This window comes from Neomonachus schauinslandi, chromosome 9 (assembly GCF_002201575.2).
Source record: "Neomonachus schauinslandi chromosome 9, ASM220157v2, whole genome shotgun sequence".
Taxonomy (NCBI): Eukaryota; Metazoa; Chordata; class Mammalia; order Carnivora; family Phocidae; genus Neomonachus; species Neomonachus schauinslandi.
Window position 1 is genome coordinate 103,662,649 of NC_058411.1, and position 20,831 is coordinate 103,683,479.

At 51.9% G+C, this 20,831-nt stretch overlaps 1 protein-coding gene across 1 annotated transcript; it reads right to left on the reverse strand.

The window, feature by feature from the left end:
- Positions 1 to 3,407: 3,407 nt before the first annotated feature.
- Positions 3,408 to 16,933, reverse strand: LOC110583742 (cartilage intermediate layer protein). Its single transcript, XM_021693720.2, has 9 exons — positions 16,834 to 16,933; positions 14,476 to 14,550; positions 12,407 to 12,499; positions 11,465 to 11,734; positions 9,790 to 9,969; positions 9,084 to 9,398; positions 8,184 to 8,292; positions 7,123 to 7,280; positions 3,408 to 6,295 (listed from the first exon to the last, which is right to left on the reverse strand). Exons 1-9 carry the CDS (start codon positions 16,880 to 16,882, stop codon positions 3,981 to 3,983), a joined length of 3,564 nt encoding a protein of 1,187 aa, XP_021549395.2. The 5' UTR covers positions 16,883 to 16,933; the 3' UTR covers positions 3,408 to 3,980.
- Between the last annotated feature and the right edge of the window lie 3,898 nt (positions 16,934 to 20,831).

The window sequence follows — 20,831 nt, forward strand, 5'->3', positions numbered from 1 at the left end:
CTTAAATAGCTTCAAAATATGTAAAGCCAATGGGGCGCCTGGGTGGCTCAGTTGGTTAGGCGACTGCCTTCGGCTCAGGTCATGATCCTGGAGTCCCGGGGTCGAGTCCCATATCCGGCTCCCTGCTCAGCAGGGGGTCTGCTTCTCCCTCTGACCCTCCCCCCTCTCATGTGCTCTCTCTCTCTCATTCTCTCTCTCAAAATAAATAAATAAAATCTTTAAAAATATATATATATAAAGCCAAAATTGAATCACGGGGAGAAATTAAGTGCACTACCTAGTGGAAGATTTCAACACACTCCTTATTCACTGAATTGAACCATTAACAAGTTTGAGTTAACGCACCCAATGATTAGAGAATACACTCCCCCCACCCCACAACCAGCTGCACATAGAAACTACAAAAACTGACCAAGCACTAGGTCAGGAAGAAAGACTCGACAGATTTCAAAGAACAGGTACCACACAGATCTTATTCAATGTATTTAAAATCCCCTGATGTTTGGAAATAAAAAACCCTCAACTTCCAGTAAACCTACAGTGATCCATCTGCTCACTATCCCCTTGAAGTATTCACCTTCTGGGGTGTCTTTACAACTCATCAGGATCCCTTTCTCTGAGAATTTCCCCCACCTCCCCGCAACCACGACCGGCCGGTAGGACTGCCCTTTATGCCCCACCCCCCACTATGGCCGCAGCTGATTGGACCAGAGGTGGAGCTCCGTTCACTCTGTTCAGTACTCTCTGTTGTACTGTTCACTCTCACTAACTGGCTGATCAGCCCGTGTACAGCACGCTGAGACTGAAACCCCAGGGCTTTTCTAAAATGAATGTTCTGGGGGTGCCTGGCTGGCTCAGTCAGTTAAGTGGCTGCCTTCGGCTCAGGTCATGATCCCAGAGTCCTGAGATCGAGCCCCACATCAGGCTCCCTGCTCAGCGGAGAGCCTGCTTCTCCCTCTCTCTCTGCCTGCCTCTCTGCCTACTTGTGCTCTCTCTCTCTGTCAAATAAATAAATAAAATCTTAAAAAAATAAAATAAAATGAATGTTCTGTCCACCCAGTGTGTAGAGGCTCCACAGAGGAAGAGAACACCCAATGAATCATCAGCGGTTTGGTGAAGCAAACGCATCCTCGTGTGTCTCTTAGCCTCACTGAAAATCATGCAAAAGACATTAGAGATGGTTTAGATTCTAATCGAGACTAACTCCTTCATTTAAGAAAATATTCATTCATTCATTCATTTATTTTTATTTTTAAATATCCTATTTATTTATTTGACAGAGAGAGACACAGAGAGAGAGAGAGGGAACACAAGCAGGGAGAGTGGGAGAAGGAAAAGCAGGCTTCCCGCCAAGCAGGGAGCCCGGTGTGGAGCTCCATCCCAGGACCCTGGGATCACAATCTGAGCAGAAGCAGACGCTTAAGGACTGAGCCACCCAGGTGCCCCTCATTCATTTATTTTTGAGATAGAATGGGCATATAACATCGTGTTAGTTTTAAGTATACAACCAACTCTTTCATTTATAGATGAGGAAAATGAGGTCCCGGAGAAATCCACTTGACCAAAATCACACTGCTAGCAGGGAGCACCTCTGTCTGTGGAAGCAAGATGCTTAGAGATTAGGTAACATAAGTTCAACTCAATAGTGTTTCCTCATCTGAAAGTGAGGTATCTTCCACCCCCCTACCAGCCTCTACCCTTGGTTTTGCACAAGCTGTTTCTGCTTGTGCCCCTGCACCTGACAGCCACACCTTCAGCAAACCAGCTCCTTGCTGTCGTTCAAATTAGATGTCACCTCCTCCAGGAAGCCTTCTCTGACCACCATCCCTTCCAAGTCTGGTGCCACTGTGTGTACTATATTTTGTATATACATAAAGGCCGCTCTAGCTGCACACATAGCTTGGCAGAGAGTAGTAGGCACTCAGTAAATATTTGGTGAGTGAAGAAAAACATCAGGTACCAACTGCTGCATGCTGGACACCACTGATTCAGGTCCTCAGTGGACAACAGAAAGGGAAGGGCATGGGCTGAGAGAACCCACTTTTTCCAGCCTCCTCTCTTTGCGAGTTTGAAGGGAACTGGGTGGTCAGGTTGAAGCACCACGTGCTGGCTCCCGAAGCAGTGAGGAATCCGTGCTGCAGATAGTTGAATACTTGACCCCTCGGCAGGGCCATCAGGCTCCCCAAATAGTCAGTGATGGCCGCTCCCCAGAAAGTGTTGTTGGAAGTGGGTCAAGGAGCAATCCCAAGGCCACTAGGCCCCAGCCCTGCATTCACTCACTTTCTCAGAGGTCATGAGGATAGGGTGCTCAGCCAGAGAAATTTCCAGTTGATTATGAACCAAACCCCTGGGAGCTGGGCAGATGCTGATCCAAGAGCCTAAAATCCAGTCCAGGCCAGAGGTGGCCAAAAGGAGCTGCAACTGGGCCGGCCAGGAGATGAAGGAAAGCTTTCTATCCTGATTATGAACAATGCCCTCTCCTCCCTGAGTCCCCTTGGTGTCTTTTCTGAGAGATTCTGGAGAGGTTGGGAGAGGGGCAGTCTGCCTCTTACCCAACACTACACTCTACCACCCTGACTCTAGATGCCTCCAAGATTACTCTGGCGCCATGCACTGGCCTCTGATTTACTATTTTAAACCAAATACTTTTTCCAAAAACAAAACCCTGTCCATTTGGACCAGTAGTTTTACTCAAGGAACAGGGACTATTATACACAACAAAGATCTGGTATCTGGAAAAGCTGGGCGTCTTTAGAAGAGCTTGGAATAAAATTAAAAAGAAAAAAAGCCCATCATTTCTGAGTGAGGTCGGCCAGCACAGCTGGAGAAGGCAGCAAGCAGCGGGGGGTCACTGAAGGAGCACTTGGCCAGCTTACCTGACCCTGGGCCAAAACATTGTATAAGCTCCCCAGTATTGGAGAGAAAGAAAGAAAGAAAGAAAAATAAATAAATAAATAAATAAAAGGACATGTTTTTAGCTTTGCTCAGGAGCCCAGAACATACTCACAACTCCAGGAATCTCTGCTCTTCTCTGCAAGTGGAAAATATGATCCATGAGAACAAACTTGATCACCAGAGTGTGTGCCTAGTTCCTCAACCCTGTAACTGGGTGGCGGGGCTGGGGGGTGGGGGCTGTGCCTCCTGCCACCTTGTGACCACTTTCCAGAATCTCCTCTGTCCCTCAGAGCAGCTGACTCTCTTTATTGGTTAAGAGACAGGACAGAGGCCTCAAAAACAAGTACAAAATGAGCATTTATTGACATCTGCTCTGGGGTACACTGGGCTTCTAGGAAGAACAAAAGTAAATGTAAAGGGAAATGCACTAATATAATTAGCAAACTATCGCAGTTGTGGATGTGAAATGTTCTTTCCAGACTTGGCAGAGGAGCTACGATTACCCTGTATCCAACAGCTTAACATGGAATGTATGCTAGAGTTCCAAACTCAGCAAAGAAATAAATAAGTTATTTACATTTCAAGTAAAAATATTGTAGTTTATTCCTTTATTTCACCATCATTTATATGTGTCAACTGTGATAGAGGCCTTTCTGACATCCTGTAGACCAAGGCCAAGAAATATGCCTTATATTGGTTACTTGGTCTTTAACATCAGGTTATCATTATTGTAGAGGTGAGCAAAACCCTGCAAAAAGAGAAGGAAGTACATTTTCGTTGATGGCCATAGACTTTACCAATGGTCAATTTCTTGTGTTTCTTGTAAACAGGACAAAAAGACTTTATTTTGACCTTTGGGGGGGGCTACAGCCTATCAGTATCATGGGATAAAAACAGTAAATAAAGGCGTGAAGAAACAAACAAGCAAACTGCACCAAAACAGATGTGCTTAAATTAACCAAGTGACAGTTTATGCATCAGTCTCACAATGGCTGTTGCATGAGGTGGGGGAAGAAAAGTACCAAGACACTTAGTTGCTTAGAGGCTGCAGAGCAACCCCAGGAAACCTCAGAGAGGCCCCCCACCTAGCGCTGGCGCTGGCCACGCCTACTAGCCCGTTGCTGTCTCCGTGAGGACACCCTTCCTCTGACAGTGTTTGTGGCAGGGGGCCGGGCAGGGGGGCTTTGGAGGTACTGGAAGGCACTCTGGCGGCCCACTTGCCTCTCTCCGCAGTTGAAGGTGAGGGCCACTCCCACGTTGCTCTTCATGACTCTGGAGGAGCCATCGGATGTGCCATCAAAGCACCGGCCAAGTGCAATCTCCTTGGCCGTGTGAGGGTCCTGGTCAGTGACAGTATAGATGCCATAGTTGTGGCCCAGTGGATCCAGGGGTGCCAGCATGGTGTACTCACTGGTGTCATTGTTGACTGCTAGCGGTAGGTGGTTGACCAGGTACTCGTGAAGCATGGAGTTCACACTGGCTCGATAGCAGCTGCCCTGAGGGATGACCTTCACCAGTGTGCGGTCCACGCGGTCCTGGTCATAGAGCATCCCACTGCACTTGAACTCTAAACAGGCAGATGAGACATTGGGCTGGTCCCTGTCTCGTGTGCTCTTCACATCCCGGATTCCATACAACTTCCCCACTGTCTGCCGGTGGGTGCCCCCCATGTTGCGGGATCGCACGTTCACCTCCACTGGCCCCACGATCTTCACCTTGATGTAGCAGGCCCTGAACTCCATTGGCTTGGGCCACCATGCCAGGTAGTCTTCAGTCCAGCTCATAGGGTCATCCTCGTTGAAGGGGACAGTGTTATAGTCATACCGATCCCCCTCAATCTGGTAGAACCGGAAGTGGGCAGCACTGGGTGGTGCCTCCTCACATGCCCGGAGGTTCTCAAGGGCATAGATGGGCCCATTGCTCTCCTCAGCTGAACTGGGCCTTGGCTTGGCCATGCTGATCTGGAAAGCTGTCTTCTTCACCTGTGGGTCCTCATGATCTGTCCGACGGTATTTGAGCTTATTGAGATAGGGCTGAGGGACACCAATTGCATTTGGGTCGAATTTAGGAGAAGACTGTACTGCTTCCAGTTCTTCCCCAGCCAGGTTTGCCAAGACATAGGCGGAATAGGCATCAGGGGACTGGTCATCACAGAAGGCAGGCAGACAGGCCCCATTGGGCCCTGTGATGACACTGTCAAAGCGGCCCCAGGCCCTGGGGTTGGACGAGAAGCCCGTCCTGGGCTCCAGGTTGATCGCAGAGACCACAACCCCCTGGATCTGCTCACTGGGCAAGAACCTCTCACTCCGGTAGGCCCTAACCTTGATAAAGCACCTCCTGCTTTCTGGGACATCCAGATTAAAGAGCCTCCTTTCACGGATCTCCATGTTGCCAACCAGGAAGGTTCTCTCTTCCCTTTTGCCCCGCCTTTGTCTTTCAAATTTGAAGTCACCTTCCTCCTCCCACAACCCTGTGTCTGGGTTGAGCGACCAGAGTTGCATTGTGGGCACGTGTTCTGGCATCTTGACCTGGGTCGAGTCAAGGTGGACCTTCACGTTGCCAACATTAAGTGACTCTGAGGTGGCCTCGTCTGTGAAGTCCACAGAGAACATACCATATGTCCGAAGGGGGAAGGTGTCTCCTTCATCATTGATGAAGTTCAGGTCACTCTGGGCAGCCGTGGCTGTGGAAATATTCCGGGGATCCAGGAAGGTCACACTGGCCTTTACTTTTCCTGTGTAGGGCTCTCCATTCTGCCTATAGAAACTCTTGGATGGGATCTCCAGCTCAGCCATAGGGTCTTCTCCAGCCACCTCCCCTAGGGGGATAATGTTGGTGTCCATGGCCTCCAAGGTGATGGGCTCTTTCTTCCGAAGCATCTTGATCTCATGGAACACCGCACTCCCCTTCTTGTTGAAGGGCAGCACTTTAGTGGTGTTGACGAATTTCTGCATCCTGTCCACAAATGTGAGCACCAACCTCTCCGTGTCCTGGGGAACATGGAGGGTGAAAGTGCCTTTGTAGCCAGTCATGCTCACACGGTTGCTCCCCATGTACACGTGACCAAAGCGCATGGGTTCCCCATTGTCAGCAGCACTGACGCGGCCACGCACAATACTCCGGGTCTCCGTACACCGCAGACAGCTGCACTCCATGGCCACCTTGGTGGGCAGGGTGTACCCGCTGCACTGGATCTCCCTTTCCTCAGTTTTGGAGATGCCACAGCAGTGCTCCACAGCATCGCGGCACCTGCTACCCTTATCCTGCTGCCCTGCACAGGTCTTGACAGGGCAATGGCCCACGTCATAGTAGAAGGAGTTGGTGGCATTCTGGAAGCAATCATGGGGCAGCCGGATAAGGTAGCTCTCAGGGGTTGGATTGCAAGGAGTCTCATCAGCAGCTGTGGAGGGAAACAATGTGAATATTAAAAGTAAGTTCGTGTCCTACACAAAAGGGTACCCTTACCTCACCTCTCTGGAGGGCTTTATGGTTTTCAAAGTACTTTTTTTTTTTTAAAGATTTTATTTATTTATTTATTTGACACAGAGAGAGAGACAGCAAGGGAGGGAACACAAGCAGGGGGAGTGGGAGAGGGAGAAGCAGACTTCCTGCGGAGCAGGGAGCCCCATGCGGGACTCGATCCCAGGACCCTGGGATCATGACCTGAGCCGAAGGCAGACGCTTAACAACTGAGCCACCCAGGCGCCCGGTTTTCAAAGTACTTGCATATCCATGATCCCGATTCTCACAGAACTCTTCTGAGGGAGATGGAATAGCCATTATTTTTTTTATCATTTTTAAAAAAGATTGTATTTATTTATTTGTCAGAGAGAGCACAAAGCAGGGGGAGCGGCAGGCAGAGGGAGAAGCAGGCTCCCCGCTGAGCAAGGAGCCCGACTGGGACTCGATCCCAGGATCCTGGGATCATGACCTGAACTGAAGGCAAACGCCTAACGACTGAGCCACCCAGGCGCCCTTCTGTGTCTCATCTTATCTCCTGTTTTAGTGCATTTTTCTATCTTTACTTATTTGTCTCTTATTTCTGTTTCTTCACCCTCTTGGACTGGCAGCTCCGTGAGGGTAGGCTTCAGGACTGTGAGATCTTTGTATCCTAGAGGTCATAGCGCTGTGCACAGCACAGAAAAGCCCGAGCTTTTACTGCCCAGATATGGCCACTTGGGTGCTCCCCTGGCCCTGTGGCAGACTCAGGGACGCTGACAGGCTTACCTATGACAGTCAGCTGGGCCACCTGCGACTTCACAGCCCCAGCATCACTCTGTGCCTTGCAGAAGTACTCGCCAGCCTGGTCCTGTTGCAGGTTCCTCAGCACCAGCTTACTCTCATGCTTGTAGAGGGAGGGGTCCAGCAGCATGTCATTGTGGTACCTGCAAGGAATGGAGCAGAGCCTGAGGGGATGGTGGGAGAGCAGGTACCCCTGGGGAGAGGGCCAGGAGCCAGCTGTCGGGGAGGCAGATGATGCCTGGGGCCCTGCGGATGCTACCACCACCTGTGACTTAGCTCATCCAAGAGCACTGACTGGCCTGGGAGTCAAGGGACTTCATTCTGAGTCCCAGCCTCACTACTACCTGGCTGTGGATCCTTGGACAAATCATCTCACCTCTCTGAGATTTAGCCTCCTGGTCTGTGATTCCCTAGCTGACTTCACAGAATTGCTGGAGCATCAGACAAGACAATGGCTGTGAAATAAATATCTGTGAAGGCTAGAGGACTCAGCCCTCGGGGACTCTGACCTGGCGTGCTTTTGTGAGGGGAAGCAGGGCTGGGGAACCTTGTTCTGTGTCCCAAGGATATCCAAGTCAGGACCCTGAGACCAGAGCTGCTCTGTGGGGACCCCAGCTGCAAGAGGATAATAACAGGGCTGGCTGGTTGACGGGGTGGCCTCAACCCCACTGGCTCCCACTTATAAATGCCAACCTGTGGGCTCTGTGCCAAGGCCTTACAAATAACTTTATCCTGTTGGTTATTGTTATGATTAATAAGTCCAGACCCAGGGGCGCCTGGGTGGCTCAGTTGGTTAAGTGGCTGCCTTCGGCTCAGGTCATGATCCCAGGGTCCTGGAATCGAGCCCTGCATCGGGCTCCCCGCTCGGCAGGGAGACTGCTTCTCCCTCTCCCTCTGCCTGCCTCTTCTGCCTACTTGTTCTCTCTCTCTATCTCTCTGTCAAATAAATAAATAAAATCTTAAAAAAAAAAAAATAAGTCCAGACCCAATGTAAGAAAGGTCTGGTCTCCAAGAAGACTTGGCAAGGAAACTGGCAGAACACTCACCAGAAATACTTGTCCGGACTGGGCTTCCCCGTGGCCTTACAGCAAAGGGACACACTCTGCCCAGCTCTCCGTGCTTTTGTCTCTGGGTTCTTCACGATGTATGGAGTCTCTGGGACAGGAGACAAGAAATGGCGATTTGGTTTTTTTCTCTGTGGCAGATTGTCTAGAGCCTTGCTCCCTCAAGTTTTTTGCCGTGTGTTAAAATTGTATGACTTTATGCCTCCTCCCACTCCTAGCTCCTCTCTAATGGAAGTGGTCCAGAATGGAGTCCACCCGCTCCACACCCTCGGCCTAGGATCAGCTTCTGCAGCCTCTCAAGCAGCATTTGGGTGGGGCAGTAGAGAACCAAGGGGACCTTGTGCAAGCCAAGATTCCTAAGCACTGCCTTTGGGACAGAGCTGGCTGTTTTGAATGGTGCAATACTCCCATTCTGCTGCCTCCAGCAGAATGTGCTGGCCATTCTGCACCATTTCTGGATTCCCCCAGCCTGTCTATAAACTCCAAATCTCATAATGTATTATAATTGACTATTTTAGATAAGGTGGCCAGAAAAGAATTCATACATTTGAGAGAGCAATCCATGTTGACATCTGTGGGAAGAATACTCCAAGCAGAGTATATAGCAAGTGCAAGGGCCCTGAGGCAGGAGTGTGCCTGCATGTTTGAGGAACAGCTAGGAGGCTATTCTGGCTGGAGTAGAGTGACTCAGTGGGGGTGGAGGGGAGAGTAACGGAAGAGGAGAACAGAGAAGTATGGGGGAGCCAGATGATGTAGAGCCTTGTGGGTCATGGTAAGGATTTGGGAATTTACTCTGTAAGCTGCTAAGCCAGCTCTTAGCACTATGATCCCTTTATTTAAAAGTCTAGCCTTCCTGTCCAGCTCTTCCCCGGAGAACAGTACCTGCCCTCCTGAACTCCGCATTGACAGTGGCTGTTTTTAGGCTAGTCTTGGGCATTGTGAGCATGATGGGGGCAAACTTGGCCTTTGTGATCTTCAGAATGCTTTTGCCATCAGGGCACAAGCCAGGGACTCGGAACTTCCCATTGCTGTCTGTCTTGGTCAGTGGCTTAGGCGTCTTAGTCAGCAGGTAGACAGTGGCCCCTGAGGCTGGGGCACCCCCAGGGAGGGAGACAGCTCCATGTAGCATGAAGTCCTGGCACATGCAGGCATCACAGTCAGCATTCACCTGGCCCATGGGGCAGGTCAGGTCACAGGCTGTGGAAGAAGGGGCCACATCAGGAGGGCTTATGTGGATTCTGGCTCTCCTTCAGGCACATCTCAGCCTATGGACTCACACATGCTTCCCCTCCCCCTTAGGTCTTTGTTACCTTTCCTTATCAGCCTGCGTGACTAATTCCTATTCATCCTTCAAGACTTAGCCCAGGACACTTCCTCCAGGAAGCCATCCTTGATTCTCCTAAGTTATAATTGACCCTGCTCCGTGCTCCCATGTTATCCTCTACATACCCCATCAGAGCACATAACAGATGCTCATTTAATTCTTGGGGAATGAATGAATCATTCTCAGTCTGACCCTCTGCCCTAACCTTCTAGGCTGCTGCAGCTCAGTTGCATGCCTTCCCAGCACCAGGAGCAAGAGTAGTACCTGTACAGGGCTGGTTCATGCAGAGCCGGCCCTCCTCAGAGGCCTCATTGCAGAGTGAAACAGCCTCTGCCAAGCAGGTGCGTGTTCGGGTCTGGACTCCAGTGTGACCGCAAGCAGCAGAACACTTGCTCCAGTGAGACCATGGGCTCCAGACGCGCTCTGTGTCTCGGCGCAGGGACCCTGCAAAGAGGATCAGCAGATGGTCTGACTTGCCTCCCGAGGGGACTCTGTCAGGAAATCTGCCCCTGAGGCTGTTTTCTCTCAGAGCGACAGGGTCTCTCTTCACATCATAGACATCATTGATATTTATATTTACTGCAATGACTTTTCCAACAGATGAAAGTCAAGAGTCCTGAGGAAGTGGTGTCTCTAATTTGCACAGAGGTACCATATGGGCCAGGGGTGGCTCTGAGAGGGACTTGTTGGCCAAGCACTGGGACCTGGATATGCTGTCCTAGGATGTGCAGGGATAGCACCATCTTCCCTCCTCATCAGTGTGGAAACAGTCATATGTTCCTGTGGAAGGGCTCCCTCCGGGTCAGGGTCTGGGACCTCAGTGACTCAGACCTCACGCTTCCCCACCCCCTCACCTCTGCTCTGAGGCCTGTGTGCAGCAATGGGGACCTCCGACCTTGCCCAGCCTGAGCTCCCACTCTGGATGACCACCACTGCCACCCGGGCCTGCGGGGTCAGGCCGTGCGCACCCACCCAGGAAGGGAGGGTGACCGTCTGAGAAGTGGGCAGTCTTGCAGCTGGCTCTGTATTATCCTATGTGGAGAGGGAGGATGTCGCGCATGAACTCTTGGACTCTGTAAACACCAACGTGAGTTCAAATCCCAGCTCCCCACTTATCAGCTGCAGAATCGGGAGAAATTACCTAACCTCTCCAGGTCTGGAGTAACTTGTCAAAATGGAGATTCCTCACAGGTCAGTTATAAAGACTGAGTAATGACTATAACGAGCCCAGTGTCTGGCACATAAGGGCGATAATAGAAACTAACACTGAGTGAACGTTCACCTGGGTTAAACCCGCTATATCCATTGTCTCATTTAATTCTCATAAAAACCCACATCAAGGTGTATTAATATTTACTAATTTTACCTGTTCTATTGGTGAGAAACCTGAGGCTCAGAGAGCTTCAGAAAATTTGCCTAAGGGGCGCCTGGGTGGCTCAGTCAGTTGAGCGTCTGCCTTCCGCTCCTGATCTGGGTCCTAGGATCTGCATCAGGCTTCCTGCTCAGCAGGGAGCCTGCTTCTCCCTCTCCCTCTGCCCCTCCCCATCACTCATTCTCTCGCTCTATCTCTCAAATAAATAAATAAAATCTTTAAAATATAATAATAAAATTACATTTAAAAAAAAAAAGAAAATTTGCCTAAGGAACACAGTTCAGATGGTAGACCCAAGATTCAAACGCAAGCAGCCCAACTCCGGAGCCTGTGGTCTTCACCTCCTTGCCACTCACACTCAATGAGTGGGTTGAACGGAAAGTACCCGTTGGCACAGAACATTCTTGGGAAGATCATGGCTCTCATGACATTAATGTGTTTCTCTGAGGGAGTCAAAGCCTGTGCATGGGTGTGATATCCAGAGCTCCCATGGCCAGATGCCAATCCTGGCCTCTCCCTGTGCCGAGGCTGGTGGGAGGTAGGGGCTCAGGGACTGTCCGGGCTCACCTGGTGGGCAGAGGAAGCGCACGGTGTAATTGGAGCAGTTCTGGCCGGGCCGCTGCTCCCTGTTGAGGCACCAGAAGCCCTCACGGAGACTGCCATGGACCACCTGGCCAGTGCTGCCTGCAGGCATCCAGTCAGTGGTCCGAGCCTCTAGCCTCAGGGGGCGAGCACACACACGGCCCCCATAGTAGAATTGAATGGCATCCAGCCGCTCATAGTCACCCTGCCCCCCTGGGTGGTCGATGTTGAACCATGTTGTCCACTCACCAGGACCTGAGAGGTAGAGGCAGGTCAGGGAGGAGCCAGGCCCCAGAGCCTCAGGGGGAGCTCCATCCTTCTTTTCTGCTTAACTCCTGGGACTCACTCCTGATACCTCTCACCCACCCCCATTGGTCTCAGATGCTGTCGCATCTATCTCTCCAGCATCCCTCCAGCCTTTTAACCTTCCGCTCACGCCACTCCATTAAAGCTCTCAGCAGCCCGGCTCTGCCATGTCAGTAACTCCCTGCCTGGTCTCTCTACTTCCAAGTTCCCCTCTTCCCACCCCCACCCCTCCCCGACACTGCAGTCAGGGTGAGCTTTCTCCGGGTGGCTTGGACCCCACCACTCACCAGCTTTAAATCCCTTAGCCAGGCATTGAGGGTGAGCTGGTGAGCTGGCCCCGGCTATCTCTCCATCCTCATCCCCCCGCCCCCCACTGTCTCCCACCAGCGTGTGCTCTGGCCCCAGCAAGCTCTATAGCATTCCTGAATATGCCAGGCAGCTTCCCATTCTAAGCTGCCCTATTTCCTAGGTCCATCTGCCTGGACAGAGATGTAGGTTAAATGCCTTGTAAAAGTGGGTTTCCATGGAAACCAGGACACGGTGCCCTGGCTTCAGAGATTCTCCCAGCAAGCTCAGTAAAGACCCCCTCTCTTGATCCTCCCTGCTCCAGCCACAACTCACTTTCCAGAGAGTCAACAGGCTTGGCAAAGATGCTGGAGGTCCTCCTCCCAGGCTGGACTCTTCTTACCGACTGGGTGAGCATGGTCTGCCTCCCTGAGGGCAAGGAGGAGAAGTGAGAGGCCAGGACTGTTAGTTACAAGGGCCCAGCAGCATCCTGCTACCCCAGCCTTTCAAGATGCAGGGAAGCAGGTGATGTGGTGGATGGAGCATGAGCACTGGACATGGGTTCAAATCTCCACTCTGCCACTACCTAGCTGTGCAACCTCACGGAAGCTTTATTCTTCTAATTGCGTTTCCCAAATCACAGGGCTGCATTAACAATTGCTACATCGTAGGGTTCCAGTGCCTATTCAGGGTGATAGTGAATGTAAAGAGACCTGGCATGGAGTGAGTGCATGCTCAGCAGATGTAGTTGTCTTTTTTTTTTTTTTAAGATTTTATTTATTTATTTGACAGAGAGAGACATAGCGAGAGAGGGAACACAAGCAGGGGGAGTGGGAGAGGGAGAAGCAGGCTTCCCGCTGAGCAGGGAGAGCCCGATGCGGGGCTCGATCCCAGGACCCCGGGACCATGACCTGAGCCGAAGGCCGACGCTTAACGACTGAGCCACCCAGGCACCCAGATGTAGTTGTCTTATTGCTCTTGTTCTAAAAATGGATCATCAGATGCTGCTGAGCCACCACTGGGCTGGGGCTCCTATGTTAGGATCTGAGCCTGTCCTTCTTGGCAGAATGGAGCCTTATTTTCCTCATCTGTAAAATGGAAATATTAATTCCCACCTCAGAGGATGGTGGTCCACTTGGTGTGAGAATTTCATGAGGTAGCCCAAGTAAACATCTCTGAAGTATGCGGAGATTGAGAGTGTGAGTTCCAGAGGCTCTGCCACGTCCTGTTTGACCTTGAGCCAGATACTTGACTCATTTGACCCCTGTTCCCTCCATCATAAAATGAGGATAAGAATAGTTCTTGCCTCAAAGGCTTCTGGAGATTAAATAAGCTCATTCATAAAATCCACTGAGAGCAATGCCTAGCACGGTGTTTGCTGAGTAAGTGTCAGCAACTCCTAAAGACAGGTACAGGGTCCTCAGGCCACAAGCAACTTCCAGCCCCACCCCCTCTGAGGCCTCCTGAGTGGGGAAGGAGAAGGAGAGCAGAGAGCAGACAAGCTTTGAAAGGCAATTAATTCTCATGGGAGGAGCCAAATCAGAATTCTCTCTGCTGCTTAATTGGGGTGATAGGAGCTCTTTTAATCAAACTAATCTGATTTCCCCTCAGATGGCTGAATGTTAATCATCTTCACAAACGGCAGCTGTCAGGGTGGAAAGAGCAAGGTGGGAGGCGGGCGCACACGGGGTTTGGTAAAATGGTGAGACAGGCTTTGTTCCTGTTCAAGGGCTCACAAAGGCTGCAGGGCATGCAGCTTTACAAGAGGGCTTTGAGCATTTTTTGCCCTACTTGAGTAGGTCGTTAGAAATCAGGAGAGGCAGGGGTGATGCGAGAGAGCATATAGGGCAGGGCTGGGAGCGCTGATGCTCGGGTGCACCAGGCATATGCCCTCTACCTGTTCCTTCAGGAACTCAGGGTCACCAGAGGATGGGGTCAGAGGGGACAAGGGGACCAGAAGGGGGTCTGGAATCTGTGAAATTCGGCTGCATGGTCTAAATGAAATTGAGCTTTCAGAGAAAAGAATTTTTATGAAACTAAAACCAGACCACACCCCAACCTGCTTCTGAGAACCCCGTGATCCCTTGTGATTCCCTTTTGCTGTGACTGCCAGGAATCTCAGAGCTAAATTTAGCACCCAGCAGTGATAACCCTCTTACCTTTTTCCTCCCTTTGAATGACAGCTAATCCCCCTCTTCATTTAAAAGATTCTGTTCTGTGGGTTTTAATATTGGGAACTATCTCAAATTCTCTGGGAAAACAAGCAGGATATAAATTATTAATAAGTCTATAGACCAGCCTGAGGTCTTAAGGCCATTGCTGCGGCCCATAGTTGGGTCCCAGATCAGATATGACTTCACTATGACAAGTAGAAGCTTGGGAGAGAGCAGATACTTAGCCCATACCTGACACAGAGGTGACTTCCAGGACCAGGAAGAAGAACACCCAGGCCTTGGTCCCCACCATCTTTTCCCCAGGCCCTGTGGGAAACATGGCAGGAGATGGGTGAGGGTGCTTCAGAGTTGGGACCTCCTTGGAACGTAGTTCCCTGGGAAGTTTCTCAGATCCAATGACCTGCTAAGAAACAAAGCTTATCAGGTTCCACATTTCTGTGTCATCTCTTATGGCTTGAGCAGAACTATCTTTTGACCTATCCAGGGTGGATGGGTAGACAGAATAAAGTCTCATGGGAGGTAACACCTGCCCCAGTTGTGAATCTGGGCAGCTTGGGAGGTGCAGAGGCTCAGGATTTGAGTTCAAATAAGGCAAACCTGGATTCAGATCCAGGCTCCAGGACCCTATATCCAGATGGGGCACAGGGAGAGCAGGGGTGAGGAAGTACCTTGCCAATGGGGAGGGGCTTGGGCTTACTCCTAGCAGCCTCTTGAGTGACTCATTTATCACTTCCAAGACCTGGGCCTGGGGGCATGTTTTGCTACCCTTTGGTGGGGCTCACACTCTTGCACAAAGGGGCTACCCATGAACACTGTGCAGCCCAGCCCTGACTGCCTTGGCCCCTCGCAGGACGTGCAAGCGGGAGGGCGCAGATGCTTCAGACGCATGACCTCCATGAACACATTCCCAGATGTGAACAGGCTGCAGCTGGAACACATTTCTGGCCTGTTTGGTGGGGCCTGGCTGGGAGTTACAGAGCCAGGAGCTCCCTGCAGGAGAGCAGAGGGGACACACTGTGTGAAGCCAGGGCTCCCCAATAACTGCTAAGCATGGGTCAGGGGCTGTAGGAGCCAGGAGAGACAAGTGGGCCTGACAATAAAGGCAAAGATCCGTGGGGGTATGGCCCAGGCTCTTGCTCATTTTTTATCTCTCCCCAGAGCTCTGGCCAACCCAGAATCTGACCAGTTCCTGGAGATTCAAAAGTGACTCCCTTCAACATCCAAAGTCCAGGGTGTGGTAGGAAAGAGGAGATTCCTTTTTTTCCGGAAAAAAAAAGGATCCAAAAGCACTTGTCTGTCCCAGGAGAAGAATAAACCAATCCCACATTGCAGATCTTCTAGCTCTAAGCCCACTAACCTCCCCCTCAACCCCCACTCCCCGCTCCGCCACCACCATTTTCTCAGTCAAGGGAACAGAGGCATGGGGGTCCCCAAGGTCCCCATCGTGTGTCTTACCCCAAGCTCCTGGGCTCGGAGCAGGGAGCTGAGTGCTACCCCTCATTCAGTCCGAGACCGGTCTAAGACTGTCTGGGAGGCCAAGGTGGCCTGAGGCACCTTGTGGAAAAACCATTTGCCATCTGGCAGGCCACGGAAGTTTCCTCAGCATATGCTCTGTTAGTTAGGCTCCCCATCCCACGCTCCTCAGAACTCTCGGACTAAGCAGACTGGCTGACCGCAAGGAAAAAGCAGACACCCAGAGGTACAGACCCTGACTGGGACCATTTGAGAGTCCCTGACCTCAGGTGAAGGACGGGGAGGACTTTGGACCAATGTGGGGAGAAGAGAGAATTTCAAAGCAGAAAGGGGGGGATCTTCTTTGGGGGAGATGCAGGGTGATCAGGGGAGGGCAGGAGTAGCTGAGCGGGGCAGGGAAATGCAGGCATGGGGTGAGGAAAATGGGAGTGGAGCTCACCGTGTCCTGAGCGGGACTCCTCAGCTGGGGGGTTCAAGTCTTCGTCTCTCCTGTCCAGCGGCCAGGCCTTATATAGCGCAGCTGGTGGCTCAGCCCATGGCAGTGCGCCAGGGGGAGCGCGGCGAAACCAGATCTGAGCACGGGGAAGCTCAGCCTCCCCGTCCCCTCCCCACATCCCCTGGAGCTCCCTGAGGCCTGGATTTCACTTCCAGATCCTTAGGGGGGAGGCTGCAGGACCTGGGGAGAGGCCAGGTGGGCAGCGGCCTGGGGCTCCACAGACCGGAGTGGAGAGACACATGGAGGGGTAGGGTGGGCAGTGGGAGCAGCCCTGGGAAGGGGCCAAGGGCTATTCTACATCTGGGCAGCATTTCATGGCTGGCAGGGGACGGGGGGGGGGGGGGCCCCCTTGCCTAAGCTTTGCTTGCTGATCCCCCACATTCCCCTGACCCGCCCCTACAGAGAAAGAACTTTGCTGGTGTTAGCACGTACTCCAAACTCTCTTAGGCACATAAGTCACCTGGTCTCCCAACTGGGGGTACCTGGTCTGAGCTGGGTGAATACCCAGCTTCTCTGGCCCCTGCAGGAACACTCAGAGAAATTTAGAAGGGAAAGGGACAAAGGAATTAGAGGACACAGGATGTCACTGGTGAGAACAGTTCTTCCCTGCCCCTACCTACTTCCATCCGGGTGCCTGTCTATGTCCACTGGGGCCCAGAGGCCCTGCATGTAGACTCTCGGTGACCTTGCCGGACGGTCATAGATGTGTGCGTGTCTGACTTCAGGTACAGGGCCCACTGCGCATGCACAGCCTTACCCGTAGGTGGCGTAAGCAGCTGTCTGTGCTTCCGGACTTCAGCAGCCTCCCAGCCAGCAGCCGGCAGGAGTCTGCCTGTCTGCCCAGGCAGTGGCAGTTCTAGAGCTTTAGCATGCATTAGAATCCCCTGGAGGGCTGACTGCTGGGCCCCACACCGAGTTCCTGATTCAGCATGTCTGACGTGAGGCCTGAGACTGTATTCCTAACAACTCCCAGGTGATATTGATGGTTCATGCACCACAATAGAGTCCCAGCTGGAGGCAGAAGATGGGGAGGGATGTACTAGGAACCACAGCAAGAGCTGCTAGGAGCCCCCTCATGTGCCAGGCTCATTGGGCCTAGGCTGGGCTTCCTGCCTCATGCCAGGGCCTGGAGATGGAGTCCAGTGGTCCATCCCAATGGCCTCCAGTACCAAGTGTCGGCTCACTCGTTCCATACACCCTCATTAAGCTCCTATTCATGGCAGGCTTTAGGTTGGGCACTGGGAGGCCACAGGGAGGAAACATGTCCTTGCATTCAGAGGAATGAGCCTCACATGGTAATGATCGCATAGTGAGGAGTGCAGACCCTCATCCAGAGAGCTGTGTATATGTGCTTGTGTGTGTCTGTGTCTTTGTCTCTGAGTGTGTGTGTGTATGTGTGTGTGTGTGTAAGCTTGAGTTTAGGAACCCTGTTTCTCTGGGCATCACCCTAGACATGGGCTGCTGGGAGAGAGGGTGGGTATGGAAGAAGGATGTTGAGCAGCAATGGCCCGCGAGCTGACCTAAAGCACAGATCTGGTTTGCTTTTTCTCCTGGAGCCTGGTCTCCCTTGCAGCCCCTAGCCCTTGGCCCATAGATTCTGTAGCCAGCCCCAGTCTCGTCCAATTTGTTGTCGGAGCCAAACCATGAAGTAGCTACAACCGTGGCTTTGAGGGCTTCTGAGGGAAGTCCGTAAGAGCTCTACTAGTCTGGGGCACCTGGGTGGCACAGTCGGTTAAGCCTCCGACTCTCGGTTCGGCTCAGATCGTAATCACAGGGTCTTGAGATCAAGCCCTGAGTCGGGCTCTATGCTCAGCACGGAGTCTGCTTAAGACTCTCTCTCCCTCTCCCTCTGCCGCTCCCCGCCCCCTCTCTCTCAAATAAATAAATAAATAAATCTTTTTTAAAAAAAGAACTCTACTTGTCTGGGGACAGACAGACAAAGACTGAACTGCAATAGCCAGATCAAAGGACAGGAGAAAAATAGGAAGTGGGAGTCAAAAGCCTAGTACTGGCTCTATTGCTGATTCTGATGTATGACCTTGGACAAGCAATGACCCGGTGACCCCAGGCCTCAGTGTTCCCTCCCGTGCAACCAAAATTTGGACTGAGCAAGCTCCAAGGCCCTCACCAGTGCTGGCAAGGCTGATAAGATGCTAACAACAAACATTGTAGGGAGGAGAGAGAGGAAAGCATGACAGCTGCAAGAAGTCTGGCCAGGGATCAGGATGGAGGCCAGAGAAGCAATGTGACCACGGAGGCTGGGTAAAGAGAGCAAGGTATACAGGAGAGGGAGGTGGGGGGAAGTAAACCAGGGGATCAGAAGTCAAGGTCAGGATAATCAGTTGCTTTTCAAGGCCTCCACTCTAGAGCCCCAGGGTATGTGAAAGAGGCCTCCCCAGGCTCCCAACTGCACCCTCTCTTCTCTGTCGGTAGTGGGAGGCAGAATACCCTATGGGGTGAGGGTTTGGCAAAATGGAGCCCTTTAGGCCACGAATCCTGCCTGGGTCTCCTTGGTTGGCCCAGAACTCACACTGAAGACCCCACTTCCCTAGCCCCAAATGGTCAGTGTCATGGTTGGCACAGGGCTGAAGGACTGTGTGCTAGAGTCCCTGGGTTCCAATCCCAACCCTGCCATTTGTGTTCCTCCAGCTCATGTCCTCCCTCCCTCCCTCCTCCTGCCCACCACCACCTACTCCACCCCCAATCAAAGCATCCTTTCCTGTCCCAAGTGGAATGGAGCTGTGAGACGTGCAGGACTAGACTGGAGGGAATCTGAGTCTACCCCCACTGCCCCTCTCAGGATTCCTTTGAGGAAGAGGAGGGCTGCTGTCCTCAGTCAGGACCCTAGGATAGACAGGGCTTGGGAGGTAGCCACAGATCTGGACTGTCAGGGCCTGGCCTGGATAGGTCAGCCCCAGCCACAAGTGGCCATCTGGGGCTTCCACAGGCCAGGCTAGTCTGCAACAGCTCCAAGCCCCTGCCCGGAACACACTGGAAACCTATCAATCACTCCCACCCCCGTCCAAGGGATCAAGGGGCTTGGAGCCCAGTTTAGCCAGGCCACCTGCGTCCTAAGCCTATAGCCGCAGTCCCTACCCTGCTGAGGGGAAAGGAGCTTGGGAACACTGAGGGGTGAGGGGGTGGGGGCAGGAGGGTCTGATGTGGTCCTAGTGGCTCCAGAAGGTGCTCTGCCTCTTGCATGCTCTCTGACCCCTCTCCCATAGTCCCATTATCGCCCCCCTGTGGCCTGAGGAGGCTTGGCAGGCCTGGGTAGGGATAGGCCTGCTGGTGATTGCCAGGGACTGGAGGACTTGAGTGCAGCTCTGAGTGACCATCAGGGGCTGCTGAGCCAGGACTTGGAAGCCCAGAAACCCGGAGTCCAGGACAGTGGGAGAGCTCACTCTCTGACCTTGTTCTCCTTGTCCCGTGTACAGTCTGTCACTGTTCCACCTCTGTGCCTTTATAGTTTTATTCCTCACTTTCTGTATCTTGAAATACAGCCCTTCCTCCCCATCAGTGTGAATGTCCCCATCTTTCAAAGCCCTATCTCAGTCTCCTCCTTCCTGCCCTCTCTGACCCCCAGGCCCACCCCGATTATTCCTTCTAGGATAATGTTCAGTCGCATGTGGTTGGCACTCTAATTTACAAAGCACGTTCACGGTCATCATCTTCAGCCTCACAGCAGATCTGTGAGGCAGGGACGATCACACCCATTTTACAGAGGGGAATCTGAGGCTCCGAGAGGTGAAGTCACTCAGACGCAGGAGGTCTTAACTCAAAGTTGCCCCTAGAAACCAGTGATTTAGTGTAGACCTTGTCATAGGCCCTCAGCTCCGATGAGCCACCATGGAAATCACATTCCAACTACATGCTCCTCAGTGAGAACATGCTCGAATAGTCTGACTCTGCCTGCCTGGCACACATAACCTGCTTCCTATACATCTAAAGATATTCCCTTTTAACACAATCCAGCTATCATACCATGACCACAAATTCTCTGCAACTCTCCCAGTATAAGGTGGAGTCTATTTACTCACTCCTTTGACCTGGGCTGGCTTTGTCACTGCTTTGAGCAAAGAAATATGACAGAAGTGATGCTCTACAAGTTCTGGAGTTTAGACCTCAAGAGACCTACACCCTCTTGGAACACTGTCCTGAGACCACCCTGTAAGGAAGTCAATCTATCCTACTGGAGGATGAGAGACCACATGGAGGAGCACTAAGGCCCCCAGAGAACAGCCAGACAGGTGGGCCATCTTGAACTTCCCACCACACTAGTTGCATGAGTGAGCCCAAATAAGACCAGCAGAGGAATGGTCCAGCCAAAATAATAATTTTTTATTAAAGAACCACTGAGTTTGGGGTGGTTTGTTATACTGCAGTAGATGACTGGCTCACCAAGAGTAAAAGCTTTTTCCATTGCAATCGGGAAAGCACAACTCAGACTGGTTTAAGCAGAAAAGAAATCTGATGGCTCTCCTAACTGTCGTCCTAGGGAAAACTGGATCGGGGTACTCAGACAACATCAGGGCTGTTCTCTTCTCAGATCTCAACAGCTTCCTCTGAGATGGCTTTATCCTCAAGGAGGGTGTAGCAGTCTGTATTTCCCGAAGAGGGC

Coding starts and splice junctions, on each gene's coding strand:
- LOC110583742 (XM_021693720.2), bottom strand. CDS start 16,882: ATGCAGGGCCTCTGGGCCCCAGTGGACATAGACAGGCACCCGGATGGA. Junction 9,970..11,464: donor GCGCTTCCTCTGCCCACCAG/GTGAGCCCGGAC, acceptor TCCTCTTTGCAG/GGTCCCTGCGCCGAGACACA. Junction 8,293..9,083: donor TGCGGAGTTCAGGAGGGCAG/GTACTGTTCTCC, acceptor CTCCTGTCCCAG/AGACTCCATACATCGTGAAG.